The sequence below is a fragment of the Apostichopus japonicus genome, chromosome 8, assembly GCF_037975245.1.
Source record: "Apostichopus japonicus isolate 1M-3 chromosome 8, ASM3797524v1, whole genome shotgun sequence".
NCBI classification, from domain to species: domain Eukaryota; kingdom Metazoa; phylum Echinodermata; class Holothuroidea; order Aspidochirotida; family Stichopodidae; genus Apostichopus; species Apostichopus japonicus.
This window is the reverse complement of record NC_092568.1, coordinates 13,593,307-13,613,755: the sequence shown is the minus strand read 5'-3', so window position 1 is coordinate 13,613,755 and position 20,449 is coordinate 13,593,307. Positions and strand designations below refer to the sequence as shown.

The following is a 20,449-nucleotide window of genomic DNA, read 5'->3' as shown; positions in this document are numbered from 1 at the left end:
TGGCAATGACACCTATTTATTCTCCGTTTATCTGTAAATTAGCAAGGCCCGGAATGGGTCATTTCCTGCAATCTATAAAGTATCTTTACTCAAAAATTTTCTGTACGCTCCGCGCCAACCTGTGGTGGCGCTCCGCTTAGATAGTGTCGAAAGCGCCCCCCCCCCCCCCCCGGACCAATACCCCTAGCTCCGCCACTGCCCTTACTACACTCAAAAACGTCTTTGCGAGTACACTACGAGTAATAGCTACTCTCTTAAAACACCATCGAATATACAAATTACAATGTTTTTACAGACTTTCTCGTGCAATCTGAGAAATTACAGGCTTGAGACCCATATTTTAGGGCTAGGTATTCGCAGCATAAAACACTCAGGAAGTGCCGTTTCCGGCCATCTGGGGGGTTTGAAAAACCCAAAATTTTCTTGTACGCTCCGCGCCAACCGATGGTGGCGCTCCGCTTAGATAGTCTCCACATATTAGCCCCCCAATAATTTTCCCGTTTCGCCGCGCCTGGACTAGTCTAAACCTTTTCGTTTTCTGATTTAAAATTAAATGCAGAGCTCCCAACTGACCCGCAATTCGCGGGAATTAGACCCGCATTCTAACACCCAAACCCGCTGACCCGCACAAGCGTCCGAAAAAAACCGCATTGTAATTGTCAAGTATACATAAAAAAATTTGCATCAAATTTTGACTTAGCAACCATCATTTCTTTAGCATTTAGCATAATAGAGTATAAAACCTCCTTTACAGCATCATTTGAACCTCAAATTAGCCTATATTTCTTTTCATTGGGGCGAGCAGCGAACATTTTCATGCCACGGGAAAGAATGAATTATCACCTACTATTCAATTTATTGATGTTACACACAAAAAAATGCATATTTCTCAAAATATTTTGGGTGACAAAAGCCTTTCTAAGTGCCACCATTTTACATGTAGGCATCACCAGGATTCCAAAAAAAATCAAAAGGGGAGGGGGACACCCCCTCCCCTTATACCCCTCCCCCAGGACGGCGATTCGTGGCATGGACCAGCATTTGCCTTCTCAAGAGTTGGGAGCTATGTAAATGTATGAGCATGAGGATTTACAGTTTAACACCATTTTGCAGTTACAGGCTGGTTGTAAGAAATCTATAACCTATGAGAAATAAAATTTCTTGAGAAAGATGATCCCAACTTTGTTTTATAAATATTTTAGAAAATTACACCTGGGAAACATTTTTTTTAGAAGTAAATTAACATCACCATTGTACACTTTTGTCGCACCAAATTGCATCTGAGGGCATTCAGCAATAGAAAATTTTCCAAAGACCCCTCCCCCATATCACTCTAATGCCACTTTGGCCCCTCCCAAACAAAGGTCCTGGATCCGCCAGTGAGTGAACCCATATCGATTTGGATCATATATATGATTGTACGTACTTACACTCATACACAAGAGATGTACAGACATTATGATAATAATCATGAGTGACAACGTGCTATACGGTCACAGGTCACAGAAACGACCACGAAGAGTCATTTACCTCATGCAGCATGTGTTGGATGAAGTTTTAGCCACCGCCAAATACAGTGGCGTAGGAAGGTACTTTTGAGTGGGGGGGGGGGCTGAAGACTGATGGCCGGCCTGGGGGAGGGGTCTAAGGGGAGGGGGTGTCCCCCTCCCCTTTGGATTTTTTTGCATTTCCAGGTAGCCTAAGATGCAATTTGGTGCAATATAGCACACTTCAACACCCACTCCATTTTGTAAACTTAATTTTGTATTTTCACCAGGTCTTAGATGCAATTTGGTGCTCCAAATGAGATTTTTTTCTCATTTGGAAATGAAAAAGGGGTTTTCTGACTTGCGAAGCGGGGGCGGAATGATACTTCCGCCCCTCCACATTTTTCACTGGGGGCTGGCGCCCCCAGCCCCCCGGTTCCTACGCCCTTGGCCAAATATGATTTGGATAAATAATCTCACGCATTATTTTCTATTTATAGCCACAAAAAAACTATGCCACCAAACATTGGGGGGATATTAGATACTATATCCCCCACCTAAAATATTGGGGGGAATTTCCCCACCCCCCCGTCCCCCACCCCCATGATCGCCGCCCATGCTTGTTCAGCACTTTTGCACAAGGAAACAAAATCACTTGAACAGTTTTTACTACGGAACAAGAATTGCACAAAAGTTGACTTAGTTATAGGTCACATGCTACGACTGTACTAGGGCAAATGGACCGTTTACCTGTCTCCTTAAAACTTGATCAAAGCCTCTCTCACAATAACCTTTACGTTACGACAAAAGCCAGCCCTGTAGCAGTAGCTACTTTTCTTTGAACTAGATAGGAAGGTCTTAAAAGATCTATGTTCAAAGTGTTGTTGATAAGGACGACCTATTACCATTTTTTTAAGTTTAATTATTTAATTTGGTAATTAATTTATATTCTTAATTTAATTACCAATATATTTTACCACTTCGCACTGGCAAACTGAACATCTTTAACCATTAAATCTAAGCAAGGCTCTGCGAGACAATAATGAGGTAACCAACGATACCATTAATGGTTTATTCATTAGCTCCTCCTTTGACGTCACATTCTTGTGCAAACTATTTTAACTCAAATACAAAGTGGTAATTGTGGCTTATAATAATAATAATAATAATAATAAATGAACTTATAAAGCGCTAAAATCTACGAAGTATTCAATAGCGCTGTACAACCCTAATAGAAAGCCAACTTAAAAAAATGAGTCTTCAAGCAAGACTTGAACTGAATGAGAGTGGGAGAACTCCGCACAGATATGGGCAGACCATTCCAGAGCTTGGGCCCGGCTGATGTAAAGGCACGGTCGCCATAGGTTTTCAGTTTAGTTCTGGGAACAGTGAGAGTGAGTGTATTGCTAGAACGCAAGGTATAACGAGTATTGACCTGGAAGGACAGATCGTCCGACAAATAGGCGGGTGCCATTCCATGAATGCACTTATACACCAGGAGCAGTACTTTGAACTTAATTCTGAATTCAACAGGCAACCAGTGCAAAGAATGGAGGATACTCAACGATGGTGTGTTGAAGTCATAGCAGTCTACAACAAGCCTGGCTGGCTATAATAATCACAAGAAAGATTAATTTGAAAAGATTTTGAACTAACAGTTAAAGAATAGACCGAAGTCCTTTAACATAAAATTTCTGAAACTCAGACCCCGAATGACCATCTTCATTCTTGACAATAATTATGATCATGTCAACATACATCCACATGTCTGTCCGTGGACGAAGAAGCATTTCCAAAGAATTAAATAAACCGTCCCTAAATGACCTTGCACATAAACTTCCTGAACACCTCTATATGTCTCTTCATCACAGGTCATCTCTGTCCAAGTTTCATTGAAGTTTTACAAGCAGGTTTTTTTTTCAAATGTGGACAGAGAGATGGATTGAAATGAAACTTTTTCTCATAAACAGCTACAATCACATTCCTGATGTGCATCGTCCAAGACAGAGATATACTTCTACTACTGCAAAGCTGTATAACTTAGCAGCCTCTCTCAATTTTTCACCTCCTCCAGGTATTTGGCATGATTGTACCAATCTACGAATGGAATGAAATAATTAAAGTATTAAATGGTGTGTTAACGAACTATAGGATGAAAAAGAGGATTAATCGTTTTTTTTTTCAGTCTACTAGTTTGTACCAAATATTTTTGAAAACCTTCAGTTCGGCCGGTTGTAGAAAAGGAATATATTGCATAAGCCTGTCTTTATAGCAAGTGCGTAACAGGCTGTGTTGGCAGCCAATAAAGGATCACGATTCTTCAGGGTGGTTTTCCTCTAAACTTATCCGACGAACAAGAAAATGGAGACTTCAGTACACACAGCCTTATGAACTTTCATAATAGGCGAATGTCAAATGTGTAAAAGTGCAGTACACGATAGTCGCTTGGAGCAAAATGAGTCAATAGTGTTTGTTACTTAAACCACTTCGAAAACCAAAGGGTATGGTATCGGTTCAAGATTGTTTTTGTTCTTGTCATTTTACGGTACATGAAGGTAGACACTGAAAGATCTCTGTCAAAGCGATTTCTCTTCATTTTAGACAAGTTTGTTTTCGCTTTGCAAAGTCCTGTCACTTCTGGCTGACACACCAGTAAATTAATTGTTCAATTTCCCAACATATCCAAACTGGTCCCACTTTACCAATAATCAGTGGGCTATCAGCTAATGCAATTCCATGCGAATTAAACATTAAGCTAAACAATAAAACTTACTTGATTTACATCTATGAATGATTGCAAGGAGGTTGCAATATTGCATGCAGTGTTATGGTTCAAGTGACCTCTACATGCGTAACTTGTACATGAACAAACCCCAAGTACACACACTCACAGCTAGGCCTATGAAAAACATAACAATTGTTTGAATGAATATCTTTCTTTCTTTTCAAAAGCCACAACTTCTTCCCAAAGAACCAAAATTCGAATCTTTTGCACAGGTGATTGAATTTGTTTGAAAAAAAAAAATCAATCAACGCAAGTACTTTGTTAACAACAATTCCATTACAGAGATTTTCATGATAAAAATAGGCAATGGTGGTTTCTAAATTTCTTTGCATCGATAGTTTTCAATGAACACAAAGGGTGTTGTTTAAATGCACTACATGGTAACTAGTATACGGCCAACTTCGCGCTTCAGAATTTGACATAATTTTGTTGTTGTATACTAGTTATGCTTTCATCATTTGATTTTATTGTGCACAAGCCAATGGTTGTCAGGGGTCATTATAACTACGTATATTGTGCGTTCATGTAGAGGTACTTTTAAGTGCATGTTTTTATGGAGGTCTGTAGGGATGCAAGGTTTTCTGAGCGGACGCAAACATTCTCAAGACGTGGTAACCTTTAAATCTTGGTAAAAACAATGAGGGAAGAGTTATAGACATTTTATGTGTATGACACTGTTCATGATTAATCATGTAGGGTGCGGGAATTCTCTGGTATTGAAAAATGATTTCTGCAATCCGTTTCCGATCCTTTCCAGAAACAGAGGGTCAGCCCAGGGTATACAGCATGAACATTGCAGCAACATAAACGAACATGCTCACTTGTTGCTTTTTTTTATTTTTATGAAAATGGTATATAAATTTGAATGGCAAATCTTCTGTAGTTGAGCATATCTGTAATTTGCTATGGAGATATTTTACTTCTGAAGAAATGTATGATAGGGCAGTGACATATCCAATGAAAACTATAAATGCATGTGTCCCTTTTGACTGTCAGAAAATCATGCCATAAGGAGTCCCTGCTATGGGCAGTTCAGTTTATTGAGATTTACCAAAATTTCATGATCTGCTGTGCCTAAAATGGAAATATACTCTGCCTAACTTACAGTGCTCCAAAACCTACTTTTGGGGAGTATAATCTTTGTATAAGAACAGCATGAGATGTAATAATCCAACAATTCATATTCATGTCTGTTTTATATTGCAAGGAGTGCAAAGCTGTGACCTAGCTATGTGGTGTTTCATTTGACATTTCTCATGTGGATAAAACTTACATGTGACTAGGGCTAGACTATACCTATATCATTGCATGGTTAGGCTTAGCCTAATTAACTTACATTCCAGCCAAAACCTGTTAGAGTTTGACATACCAGTACCCCCCCCCCCTCCAACCTGACACTAAAGCATTGATTGTTGACCAATTTAGATTGAAGTATAGTCTAGATTAAGATTAAACCATACACGAGTTTCATGGTTTTTATAAATGAATAGTATAAAATTAGCATTGTTCTCAATAAATTTCACATTATCAATATAGCTTAATTGCTATAGCCTAGTCTGGGTAAGTTTTACACTAGGTTAGTCTAGGCCACTACAATAAATGCATCACATGCAACAGCTATATTTTTTTCTTTCAATGTCGGCAATCACTAGTATAGCCCGAACATGTAGACCACTAGTGGTCTTAACATATCCACTGTCTTTTAAAAGCGAGGCAAGCTACGGGGTCTAAAGTGTGCTGACCCAAGCGTAAAAAAAATTGCTGTGTATAAATTTGTGGCTTTCGTTAGGTGTGCCCTCAGAAGTTATAACACCACAAAACTCGCATTCGGTAGAAGTATAAGCGCCCGTGATTTAGCGTCTAGGTCTTGCTAAGTATGGGTATGACACACTGTAGGCATACACTTTCTTAGGTCTACGGTCTTTCTTAGGGTAACTCATACCCCATTGATCTATAGCATGAATTTGACTTCGTCATCTGCCATAATTAGATGGTTATTTGCAGATTTCTTAGTTGTATATGACAGTTTCGTCGGCTTGCGATTGTCATACGTAGGAAGCCGCTAGTTCGAACGTCTTGAGTTGCGACCAACAAACCAATCAGAGGCGAGGATTGCAATATGCTAATAATCTATTTTAATTAATTCACCAGAGTTATGTTAAGATCAGATTTACCGCACTAGATTAACCAGGCGTAACCAGGATTATGTTAACTAACGTAAACAATATCCAGGATAAAATGTTAGCAAATTGTTGACCGGGAAATTTTCACCAGGTTGTTTTTAGAGTGTACTATACAGTAGCTATAGGTGTGTGGGAGTCCTAGGCCTATACAGTAGCTCACTGCCACTTTGAACAGCTACTCAGTCGATTAACGCGACTTTACAATTTACCAATTATTTACCTTATCTTTTAGCTGCAGATTGGTGCCCGAGACAACATCGCCATGACTCCATTACACTGCTTAAATCAAAACGATATTTTACGCAATGAAAATATAGGGTTGAAAGAGCATCTATCCTCCACTCGCAACTAGTGTTGAGTGAAAATCTTTGCCAAAAGATCCTAGCAGCAATAACAACATGCAAACTTGTCTCAAACTCCTTAAATTGTTGTATATTTTGCGAACTATGACTGATTGCATGTAGGAAATGCCTTAAGAAATAATTTAGGAGATGTTTGGCCACCTTAAGTGTATTGGTATTCTGCCACGAAACTTTGTTAACAATGCTTAGTCTACCTGCATATTCTCTACTGTGCAGGGGTGGCCTGCGCATAACCAAACCGTCGTGATATCGACGGTTAAAATATTTTAATTTGTTGAGAAATTAATATATGAACACAGCATAATTATGAATACCTTTAAAACACATAACGTACTTCGTAAGCTCGCCCTTCCCTCTAATAAATTGTTATATTAGATTTTAACTGATGCTACGGCCGTATGTTTCTAAATGCTCCACGGAAGTTTAATTGTGAGCTATCTCTGCACATGAAACTTCCCGTACATAATCACGTTCAGATAGCGAACCACTTTCTACAGTTAATTCGCATTGAGATCGGTCATTGATAAAAATCTAACTAGACGACAATTAATTTCAATAAACTCCCCTAGCCAATTCTTGTACTTAATGCTGTAATGTGTCACAACTACATACTAAATTTTAGATTGGTCCAAGATTCCCTTCTTGAGATATCGTGTTGACAAAGTTTTCACAATTTTACCCATATGGTGATCCAGAATCCTCAACAGGGTTTCAAATGCACGCGAGGGAACTGTTATTCCTCTTTCTGACTATGTGTAATGGACAAAGGTACATCACCAAATGCTAGAGATTCCAGGGCTACGCACCTAAACAACAATCCAGGGTTTTGATATTAATTCCAGAGAACAGGAATTTCGACTCTCTCATAATACATGTGCATTAAACTCACTACGAGAGAACAAAAACTATCTAAACAAGCTGAAACGTATGGGAGCTTTGCCAACTGTACTCCACTAGGGATTTTAAATGCATCCCTGGCAGAGAAATTTAATTCCCTTCTCTCTCTCACATGTTTTGTGTGTTTTAACCTCGCTACAAGAGAGCAGCTTCTGAGTATGGTAGGCCGCATGGGAAATAATTGCTGAGTTATGTCCGACATAATTGCTGGATTATGTCCGACATAAATCCGAATTATGTACCACATAAATACGAATTATGTAGGACATAAATCGACCAATCAGGTGAGCGCATGTCGATGCTTATTTATGCGGCACATTAATCGTATTTATGTACCGCATAAATCCGAATTATGTACCGTATGCAGGCGCGTATCCAGGGGGGGGGGCGTTGGGGGCGCGCGCCCCCCGGGTAAGAAAAAGAGGAGAGAAAAAAAGAGAAGAAAAAAGGAAAAAAGAGGGGAAAAAAGAGGAGGAGGAAGAGGAAGGAAGGGAAAAGAAAAATAAGAAAGAGAGAAAAGGAGGGAGTAAAAGAAAAACGCGAAGACACCGGGAAGAGAAAGAGGAACAGTGACATCATTACAGCGCTGAAGGGTAGCCAGTGACGGATCAATGATTTCGTAAAAGTGTGACTCACCCCTTACACCGACAACTCCATTTTTTGACGTTTCCAATTTCCTCTCTCACTAATGATCTATATATATATGGTCTATCATAACGCGTTTGTAGAATTGTGCTATGAAACCAACTGTGGCTGGTCTCGAACTCGACCGTGTCGCCGGGGAACATGACGATTTTTGGGATGGGGGCGACCGCCCGCCCCCCCCCCATTCAGCATTTTTTAAATGATATCGCTAAGTAATTTCAAAATAGAAAGTGCTTAGATGCAACTTACAAGGCCTGGGAAGTGTCATTTCCAGCGATCTGAGAGACATTTTCGGCCAACATTTCTTGTACGCTTCGCGCTAACAAATGGTCCTGGGTAGTGCCATTTCCAGCGATCTGGGAGGCATTTTCGGCCAAAATTTTCTTGTACGCTTCGCGCCAACCTATGGTGCGCTACGCTTAGATAGTTTGCCTACAGGCTTCGCCCCTCCCTTGACAAAGTATTCCCTACGTGCCTGTTCGAATTTGTAAAGCAAACAGCAGATATCACATCATATCAGTGAGCATGAAAATCGAGTTTCCAGGATGAACAGCCTCAAAACTGTCCGACTTGCCTGAAAAAATAACCAAACATTTTCGCGCGCGGTTCAACGTGTTAATGTCAATATCCTATAAGCAAGCATCGGTTATTACATCGCATGCCATCATGTACCGTACGGTCCGTTAAAATTGCGCAGTATACCGCGGGATGCAAATGTAAACAACGACATGTCTCATGTAGATGTATAAAAAGCATGGAGGTCCAATTATGTCAAAACTCTCTTTTACATTAGTAATGGCGAATTAGGGGCTGCACCCCCGCCGCGCAGTGGCGGAGCGTCCATACGGTCAGGGGGCGGATGCCCCCCCCCCCCCTGGCGGACTCAAATGGACTGCTGGCGCCCTTTTCAGCTCTTTACCACTTTTTACTTATTCTACATTATTGACTTTTTTATTGCGCTCTCATCTACTTATTGACATTTGTCACATTTTGAGGGTGTAATTTGGCGATGACACCTTATTCTTCGTTTGCGTAATGCTCTTCGAAGATTAACAATCCGGTTCAAAGCATTGCGAACAAACATCGGATTGTGTGGGATTGGGAGTCAATAACCTACAAGTATCGTTCGCTTCTCGACGAAAATCACGCATATGTTGTACTTTGTCTATCATGCGTGTCATTGTGTTGTACTTTAATTTCTATATACAACAGAAATAACTGCGCTGATTTCACGCTACAACAAGACGGATTTACACTAGCTCAGAGCATGCATTCAAAATTCGCCAATGTGATTGGTCTATTTAATGCAGGTATTAATTCTATTTAATGCCGGTATTAATTCTATTTAATGCCGGTATTAATTCTATTTAATGCCGGTATTAATTCTATTGAATACCGGCATATGAAGCTATATGGTGATTGGCTGAGAATTAATGCCGGTATTAAATAGAATTATTACCGGTAATAATTTTAGTTCATATACGGACATTAAATTAGCAATTTTTTCCCGTATGGCCTGCCATCTCCGAGGCACCCATATGAGTTCGAGATACACGCCATAGCACGACAATGTAACTGCTGAAGCTTCCGAGGACTTTGCATCACCCCGTTCTCCCAGCCAATAACAATATGCAGTTATGTATAGTTTAAGTGCTGCTCCCGGCAAGACTCAAATTCTCAATATGGTACAACATTGTCACAATTATTTTTTCAGTGTTGACTTTGAGATTTGCAGAGTATCTGCATGCACTTCGTCTGTCGAGCAATGTATTCAAGCAGTGGCGGAGCGTCCATACAGTCAGGGCGGACCCCCCCCCCCCCTTGACGGACTCAAATGGACTGCTAGCGCCGCTTTTCAGTTTTTTACCACTTTTTACTTATTCGCGATTATTGACTTTTTTATTGCGCTCTCATCTACCTATTGACATTTTTCACATTCTGTTGGTGTAATTTTCTGACAAATGCTCTAACGACGGTCTTTAATTTATCGGTATTCCGTTGTACGAAACTATTTCCAAGAACTGAACGGGGTTTTCAATCTATTTTTAGACGATACGCCACGTAACGCGCAGTGGCTGAAATAGTAATACAACAAAGATACCACAGGGATTGTGATGAAGCGCATGTACTTTCAACACCCATATAAACTTCCGGGTTGTCACAAATGGCGATGACACCTATTTATTCTTCGTTTATCTGCAAATTAGCAAGGCCCGGAAAGGGTCATTTCCGGTGATCTAGGGAGTATCTTTACTCAAAAAATGTCAGTACGCTCCGCTTAGATAGTGTCGAAAGCGCCCCTACAGACCATTCTCGCCCACCCTGACCAATACCCCAAGCTCCGCCACTGTATTCAAGCTAAGATGAGACTGTTATACTGATCTGAATAATATTTAAGTAAAATCTTGTGTGTATCTCATATGGCCTTATTGTGTTACAGATAATACTTGGGAAATATTGAATAATGTAGCCGCTAAAAACATTTCTCGGGCCACATATTCAAAACTGATCTAGGCTGGTAGAAGTTTTGTATAGGATCAAATCACATAGTGACATTTGTAAAACGTTTTCGTACTTTATGCTATCTGCTAACAGAGAAAAATATGCACTTGGTCATTGAAATATTCGATATTATCCGTTTTAATTTTCTTGTTTTTTTTTTTTTTTTTAGATAAATGAAATATTGTATATAACAACCCATGGTTCTTGTTTTTCCAAGAGATTTGGATCGGAAATTTGTCCGTTCCAAAGAACCACAAACTAAGGTTCAAACCGGTTAATCCCACCCACTAAACAGCAATAATTACCAATGCGGTACAGAAGGGGAAAATAGTAGCCATTGGCTGCTAAATGAACCAGAATGCAAAATGCATTGAGGTTTCGATGACTTCAATGCACTAGACTTCTGCTTGTTAGTATAACCAGAACTAGCTGCTACAATAACACTATGGCATGATAACAGGTCAGTCTACTGTACGTGGCTATACACACCTCCATAAAAAACAATAGGGGTATTGTACTCAATATTATGAATCCACACACCAAGTATTAGAGGTATCCACGATTTACATCGTTAGATATCATGTAAAGGTTTTTCAGAGTTTGACCTCTGGTGACCTATAGGAGATTTGACCTCACAAGCAATAGGATTCTTTTACTCAATATGGCAAATCCATATACCATGTATGAAAAGTATCCATTGGCGTAGGAAGGTACTTTTGAGTGGGGGGGGGGCTGAAGACTGATGGCCGGCCTGGGGGAGGGGTCTAAGGGGAGGGGGTGTCCCCCTCCCCTTTGGATTTTTTTGCATTTCCAGGTGGCCTCAGATGCAATTTGGTGCAATATAGCACACTTCAACACCCATTCCATTTTGTAAACTTAATTTTGTATTTTCACCTGGCCTAAGATGCAATTTGGTGCTCCAAATGAGAGTTTTTTCTCATTTGGAAATGAAAAAGGGGTTTTCTGACTTGCGAACCGGGGGGGCGGAATGATACTTCCGCCCCTCCACATTTTTCATTGGGGGGGCTGGCGCCCCCCAGCCCCCCCGGTTCCTACGCCCTTGAAAGTATCCATGATTTCTACCATGAGAAATCGTGTTTTGAATGTTTTCAGGCCTTGACAAACATTTTTAAAAGTACTCTCTATTTGGCGACCGTGGCTAAAAATCTTCTCGCCAAATTTCACTCGCCAGTAGGCCTATGTTTTTTGTTCAAGTCTCCAAAGTAGGCCTACAGATCTGCAACATCAATACTTTCTATGAACAAAGGTTAGGCAGACTACGTGGTGCTACGTAATTGCGCATTGGAAAGTCATGTTTCTTTGCAGTATGAAATTTAAATTTGAAACAATGAAAATCTGAGGTTGGAAGAGCATCTATCTTCTAAAAATCCTAGCAGCAACATTGGTTGGCCCCCCCCCCCCCCCACTTTTTCATCGCTGCACTGGAGTTCGGCATTTTCATGGAGTCAAAACTCGAGGGCGCCCGAGCAAGGAGTGGAGCGACCGAGCAGGGAGAGGGTGTGGTTCTCCCTCCCCCACCCCAGGGAGTTTGTGCAATTTTTACATCGAAATTGAGCGATCTGGTGAACACCTAAGCTGGAATTTTTGGACATTTTCAATCAAATGACACAATTATTGTGATGTGATCTTAAAGCTAATAAGTGAATTTCCCAACATTTTGGCCCATACAGCCGGTGCACAGTTCTAGGTTAACCGGTTTCAATAAAGTGAGCGGATGAGAGCCATTCAAAGGCGTTTCTAAATATAGGGAAAGGCAGATGGGACGTCAGTATATATTTACATGCAGGATCCGTTGTTAATGCACATTTGTACAGATACTGTATATAGATGCGACAAGCATGTTCTAATCTTTATTCCATACTCTGTTTTGTACTGGGGAGAGAGCGGTCGTAATAAGTTTCTTGACTAGTAATGGTATTCTTGTAGGGTAAAAAATAACACAACTTTAAAATAGGATAAGTTGAAAGATTTTTTCTTCATATACCGGTATTGGTCTAGTTCCGAGGATTTGGAAACAAAGCAAAACAACATTGAACTAAATAACTCCATGAACAAACCGAAATTGTAATGAAACCAGGCATATATAATGTACTAGATTTGAAATGACATTTGCAGAATCAACGACACCTTTTTTAACATGTAAAGTTGGTGAATTTTAACAACTCTTGGGCTCGGGCTGTCTTGCCCCCCCCCCCCCCATCAGATTTAAGGAGGAATGTAAAAATCTTCTTCTTAACGTATGAAGCGATGCAGAAAATATGAAATAATCGAATTTTATTCTTCCATGTATTAGGAATCAATCTTTAAAATAAGCAAAATTTCAATGGGGGAGGGGGTGCACCAGGGTCCACCGAACAGCCCCATCCCCTTCCCACTTGGCGATGTCACTGGAATTGTATACCCAATAAATCCTTGCAGACTTTCTGACTTGTGTGCTGCTTTCCCAACCATTGCAATGCATATAGGATCGAAACCCGTGCATTGACCTTTTGTGGTCAGCCAGCCTGGTTGGCCGTCCAGGTGCCCTGTCACCAGGAGAATTGGAATCACTCAAGTTGACTGACAACTATACTAATACATGTAGATCTGCTTGCTCCTGTTTCAGGTAAACTAGCCGTTTCCATGCGTGGTATCCATTGCTGATCGAAGTGGTCGGAATGTTCCAAGGGTTCAACAAACTGAGCATGTGGCCTCTACCCCGATCACCCGTAGAGCGCTGTTGGAGCGAACACTGCATAGTAATAGTTGTGTTTGTGGTGTAAACAATGAATTAGGCAGTCGTGCGAAAAGGAAATACTTAACACTATTGCACTCGCTTCAAGGTGAGATATACAACTCGATTTACAATTATGATCATAAAAATCAGAACTAATCCCTCATTGTTGCTTTCGACTTCTGAGTAGAACTCAGTGCGCAAGTTATCGCGTCCTATTAATTACGTATGACTTGTTCGTAGTATTGCTGTGCGTATTGAGGTCAATGAATCCATTATAAACAATTTAGCCTGTTGTTCCTCGATGCAAGTTAGATTGTAAGTATTTATGTTTCTCTTTAATAGGGTTGTATCAATTTTTAGAGGTTATTGTTTGCCGACCGTCGTTGCTAATGGTCCAGACCGAGGTAGTCAGTATAGCACAGTGAGTTGTAGCCATTAACCTTATAATGCCATCCTAACTTTCTAGCTACAGTAAACGCATACATATTTAAACTATATTAGGCCTACCATAATCACCATATTTGTCATTAATACTATTCTTTAAAGTGTTTCTGCTATGCCTTGTAAAAGGAATGCAATATATGGACATCTTTTGCATCATGTGGCACAAATTACGTAAGGAAAAATAAGAAATATGTCTTAAAATAAAGTCAATAAAATACTGTCACAGTGAAGAAAAGACAATTGCAAGTTACATTATTAGTTTGTACAACAACATGCTTGGATTTAAATAGAATGAGCCAGTCCTTTCATATCATTTCAACCGATAACCAACATATATAAGCAGCTCTTGTGTCGGCATAAATGAATGGATTGTTGTTGAGGTAAAGGTTCATATACTACCACAGAATTAAATTATGAGGATAAATGTAGACAAGAATGTAAGACATGCATGTATTAGTGCCACACCTTAACTTCATGCAACCATGTCAATTTAACATTTTGCCAGCAGTGTTACTCAATTACCATCTATACAGGCTCAGAATTTTTGTTAAAGGTTTGATGATCCTGCATGTACAGATACAAAATAATCATAAGTTTTTGTCTTTTTATATTTTAGCTTTCCTGCAGTTGGCTGTACACGTACACTTCACAGTAGTTATGCAGTGTAAATTTTGAGTGTTGGGTTCTTTCCTTCATAATTGTAAATTTATTCTGCATGGTAAATGGTGTTACTACTCATAGGCGTAGGAGCCCAATTTGATTTGGGGGGGCTGTAACGACTTGCCCGAAAATATAAACAAAATTGTTCGCGCGGTACGCGCGCATTCAACATATTAATGTGCTTCATATAGGCATGCATCGGTTTTATACATAGCATGCAAATAACATACAATTATTTCCTGTGTTACTACCCTTTCATATTGGTTATAATTATTGGGGAAGTCGTTACAATAATAATGATAATAATAATATCAGTTTAACCATTGAAAAACACATTGCAAATTATTTTTCTTTCAGTAGGTGCCCGAAAAATTCTCATCATATTGCCCGAATTTTCACACAAAATTTTGGTTGGGGGGCTGCACCCCCCCCCCCAGCCTCCTACGCCTATATTACTATTTAAATACTCATCAACTCATAGGTCAAATACAATGCACAAGTCCTTTCAAGTCATAAATAAGTTACATGTGATAGTTGCCAACATGCAAATGCCGCAAGACATGACTGTAGATATTCACAATTCACTATGCACCCGTGTATATCCATCAGAAGAGCAAAATCAAATAATCAAATAGATGATTTATTTCATGAAGTTTTAGGAAGACTACACATCGGAGCATTTTGGTTACTTTTTCAGTCAGTGAGACATTGTAGTTTTTTTCTCTTCATTGGCAGGTCACTGTACTAATGAGAAAATCTGCCCTAGACACATCATGGCAAGACGTGAAACATCAGATCCATTAATATTTTTTTGTAATGGCAAAAAAGTGAGTATATGATCACATTACTGTAACTTGTTAATGACGTAAAAAGAGGATTAGGTATTTCAGTTCAGATCAATAGCAGAACTGATAAGTCTGAAACCCTGTTAAATAAAACCATGATAACTTCCAAAACAAAGCTTTGATGGCCACAGTATTGGGATCCACCTTAGGGAGTAAAACAACCATTTTGTTATCTTCAGAGGTCAAAGTCTGAAATCCTTGTCAACATAACTTATTCCAGAAGTAAAGGTGAGAGAACTTCATAAAAAAATTTGTAAATTCCTTAACCTCAAGGAGCACCAGAACTCTATTGTTTTTTGTTGAGAAGAAAGGCAGTTTGTGGGCAAAACCTGAAATGCTTGTGTGAAACGTTAAACTAAATATTCTCATATTAAACATGGTAATTTGGAATCACTGTAATGCTGTTGGCTTTTTGGCTTGTTAAAGCAATATTTTAAAGTGTTGATTTGTCCTTGAAAGGTAATGTATTTTCATTTTAAATGTTTTTGGAACAGTCATGAACACCTACAGCAGGGTTGTCCAACCTACGGCCCGCGGGCCACAGTCCGGCCCGCCGCAGGGTTGCGTCCGGCCCGCCAGAGATGCTGTACGGTGCGAAATTTTAGTGAGCAGATTTATTGATAACAATTTGAAGCTATATAATCAATCATTCGAACCTTCTGGGTCCAAAAAACTGCATCCAGGTCAGTTTGTGTGACACTCTCAGCGGAGGGGAGGGGGGGCGGCTGGACTTTAGTCATCAGTTTTATCAGGGAGGAAAATAAATCAGTGCGCTCCGCGGGCAGTGCTCACATTTTTTTGCCTTGGGCTCCGGGCAAACAATCGAAAAATCGAGCGTAGGGTTCATGCATGCGGCCCCCTCCTTCATCAAAATCATGCCATGTGGCCCTCCTCTGCAAAAGGTTGGACAACCCTGACCTACAGGCATCATGTAATTGCAAAAGTTTTGTAAAAATATTTTTAACCTTTCTCTTTGGATACATAGTTTGAACCTCAGTGAGGAAATTAAAGGACAATTATTCTAGAATCTTGCTCTAATGCAAAAATGAATAACACACATTGCAGTATTCAGATTAGTACTTAAGTTTTCAAATGAAATTTCCTTCATCATATTTTACTGGCTCTTAAGTTGTGGAGGATAAGTAGACAACTGACAATTGTAAATAAGTTCGAAAGAGCAGATATGTTTTGGATAAATCTGTTCGAGTCAATTTACCTACCGAATTGCAAATGACAATACTCAAAGTATTTACACTTTTAAAAGTGACATTTTGTTTGGTGAACACAGTTATAAAAGTAAATGTTGTTTCTGCTTATGTGAAATAAATGAATAGCTGATATATGTGACTAAACTTAACCCTCCGTTGAAAATACCAGACTGGAAACAACTAATAGTGTACATACTACTGTAAAGCATGAAACATATATGGCATAGCTAAAGTCTCAATCAGGGATATTTCACCTCATGGAATTAACTCATGATGTAAAATGTATAGTGAGCACTTAATATTGGATGAATTCAATACCGAGAAGCCAACGTTTATTTTTTCACTATAAGGAGTACCAAATGTGATTCTGTTTAAAGACATTTGTTATACCATGAATTGGTACTGTATAACTTAGTCAGGTGCGTATCCAGGGGGGGGGCGTTGGGGGCGCGCGCCCCCCGGGTAAGAAAAAGAGGAGAGGAAAAAAAGAGAAGAAAAAAAGGAAAAAAGAGGGAGAAAAGAGGAGGAGGAAGGAAGGGAAAAGAAAAAGAAGAGGAGAAAAAAGAGGAGGGAGTAGAATAAATATGCCAAGACACCGGGAAGAGAAAGACGAACAGTGACATCATTACAGCGCTGATCCATATTATATACACAGGGTAGCCAGTGACGGATCGAGGATGTCGGAAGGGGCGGGCGCATCACCCTACCCCTTTCACCGACAACTCCATTTTTGACGTTTCCATTTTTCCTCTCTCACTAATGTATCTATATATATACTATATATGGTCTACCATAACGCGCGTGTGTGTGTATGGACGCCTTAAACCATTGTGCTATGAAACCAACGGTGGCTGGTCGGAGTCGTCGGAGAACACGACGCATTTCGGGAAGGGGGCGACCGCCCCCTGAACATATTTTTTTTTTATGATATCGCTAGTAAATTCAAAATAGAAAATGCTTAGATGCAGCTTACACGGCAGTGGAAGTGTCATATCCAGCGATCTGGGGGGCATTTTCGGCCAAAATTTTCTTGTACGCTTCGCGCCAACTCGTGGTGGCGCTACGCTTAGATAGTTTACCTACAGGCTTCGCCCTTCCCTTGGCAAAGTATTCGCTACGCGCCTGTTCGAATTTTTTAAACCACACAGCAGATATCACATCATATATCAGTGAGCATGAAAATCGATGTTCCAGGATGAACAGCCTCAAAACTGTCGATGTGTGTAGTCATAGTAACCCATTTGATTTTGGGGACTGTAACGACTTTACCCGAAAAATATAACCTAAATTTTTCGCGCGCTCCGCGCACGTTTAATACGTTAATACCAGTATCATATAAGTAAGCGTCGGTTATTACCTCGCATGTCATTGTGTACCGTACGGTTCGTGGAAATTGCGCAGTATACCGCGGGATGCTGTAAACAACGAAATGTCTTATGTAGATGGAGAAAAAGCATGGAGGTCCAATTATGTCAAATTCTCTTTTACATTAGTAATGTTGAATTAGTCGGCCAAGCTTACAACTTTATTTCAATTATCAAGGAGATATTTTTTAAACTATTCATTTCCTTTAGCTACATCAATTTATTTTTCTTTCAGTAGGAGCCCCTGCCTCCTACGCCTATGTGTGTATTGTTCGGTTGAAGGAAATATCTGGTATTTTTTCATTTTCTTCAACCAAGTTTAATAATAGCCGTTATAAGAGGTTGCAATATTTCTACACCAATAAATTAGTGTGTCTGAATTTTCGAAAATTTCCTCACCAACATTCTTCATCATACTTCCCTCTACTAGTGTAATTTTGACCGGTCTGTTAGGGGTTCAAGGAGGTTTTTCTATATTGGTTGTCCATAGATGACATTTTTTTGCAACATTATGGGTATGTTTTCAAGTGAGTTTATTCACGAGAAATGTGAATTTTCAAATTCTCAACAAATAATGGGCTGAAAACCTTCAAAAGTGGGGCTGTCGGGTATTGTGGACCGCGACGTAGAAACACCTACAAAAGCAATGATCCACAGGAGATGCGGTGAGGTCGAACATGATGTGTGACTGGTGAAAATCTTCAAAAAGGTTATGGATGGAAAGAAAACTATTTGGAAATACTTGGTTCTCAGGTAAAAGTGTACATCTGGTTGGTCATTTTCAAGCCCGAGAAGTGCCATTTCCGGTGATCTGGGGGGTATCAAAACCAGAAATTTTCTTGTACGCTGCGCGCCAACCGATGGTGGCGCTCCGCTTAGATAGTAATTCGCGCCCCCCGGGTTAGAAAATCTTGGATACGCGCCTGTTAGTACAAAGACTTATAGTAAACTCACTTCAAACCTTATTTTTTTTTAAGGACTAAGTAATGGTTTAACCATGTGATTACTTTTATAGAGAATATATGGTACAATTAAAGAGTATAGAAGGAAAACAGAAGGAAAACAGAGTCGGCTAGGATAGAAGAGACACAATGTCACACAACTCTGGATGAACACAGAAAGGCAAATGTTTAAAAATGTTTAAATAACAAACAAATATATGCGGTTCTTTGCCTGATTCCATCATTACACAGGAGGCTTCTAGTGACTTTGCAATAACATCTCAAGTCAATGAATATGCAGTAGTATGACAAGTCTCATTATTACATAAACTCATCTGTGTGCATCCCAGAGGATAGACATATATCACTTTGATGTGGGTTTCAGTTTTCATGATTGCCATTTGCATATATCACTTCTATGATTACATGATGTAACACACAGATACATCTTTAATACAGCAATATGGCGATAAAGGTTTAATGTCCCAAGTGCTCCCAATTGACCTCTTGTTTCTTAGTCGTCATAAATGGATTCGTCTTTCTTATCTTTTCAAATTTATTTTTTGAATTTAATAGGTGATTGAGGATAATGTTGACCCCGAGATGACTCTGCTGACTTACCTGAGGACTAAGTGTATCCTTGACAATATGAATTATTATGAACTATTATGCTATCACTTTTCAGGCATGAACAACTATTCTAGGGAATAAAAGCTGTTTGTGTGTTTTGTAAGAAATGCTGCTACTGAGACCTGTAGTTTGACCCTTATCTACTGTAGGTTAATTACTAGGTTAATTATGGCAAACAACCTAGTAAACCATACACTATAGCTAATGCCCTTGAAAAACTTCTGCATGCAGTGAAGGGATAAGCTCAAGATAATTTAGCTGTGTGAATTAGAAGAAATGTCTGAACTCAATAATATGCAATCATCACTTCAATTGGCATGAATATTGTCCACTGAATTTAAGTAATTGTTGTACAAGTTTATAAAAATTTTCATTTACAGTTATACATTGCCAGTAATGGTACAAAAGTCCAAGTGCTTTTGTTTGATTAAAGATTGCAGCATGGTAAATAAAATAATTTCCAGATGATTGTATTCTATATTTGTTAAGATCTAAGGATTACATAAATTTCTATTGGCGTGAACTAAAATCCCTTTCAGTGCAAGATACAGTGGATATTTTTCATCATTTGTGATTTTTGATTCCCTGCTGGAGGCAGAAGGAATCTGTGTGATGGTGATGGTGTGTGTGTCATTTCAAAAGTATCCCCACATCCTCAGATGAATTCTATTGTTCATGGGTATTGTTAAGATTAGGGAACATGGCTTTAAACAATGGGTAAACAATAGGGTCATCAGTCTGAATGTAAAACACACCTAT

At 39.5% G+C, this 20,449-nt stretch overlaps 1 protein-coding gene across 3 annotated transcripts in view; it reads left to right on the top strand.

The window, feature by feature from the left end:
• The first annotated feature begins 13,484 nt into the window (after positions 1-13,484).
• The window catches only part of LOC139970485 (xanthine dehydrogenase/oxidase-like), a 46,750-nt gene continuing 39,785 nt past the window's right edge, over positions 13,485-20,449 (top strand). Inside the window, exons 1-3 of one of the 3 annotated variants that reach the window (XM_071976240.1) lie at positions 13,485-13,704; positions 15,438-15,529; positions 19,637-19,694. In XM_071976240.1, the coding sequence (XP_071832341.1) occupies positions 15,476-15,529; positions 19,637-19,694 (112 nt within the window). In that variant the 5' untranslated portion in view covers positions 13,485-13,704; positions 15,438-15,475. Of the gene's footprint in view, positions 13,705-13,734; positions 13,914-13,968; positions 14,020-15,437; positions 15,530-19,636; positions 19,695-20,449 lie in introns of those variants that run through there. The other 2 variants (XM_071976239.1, XM_071976241.1) reach the window with 2 other exon arrangements.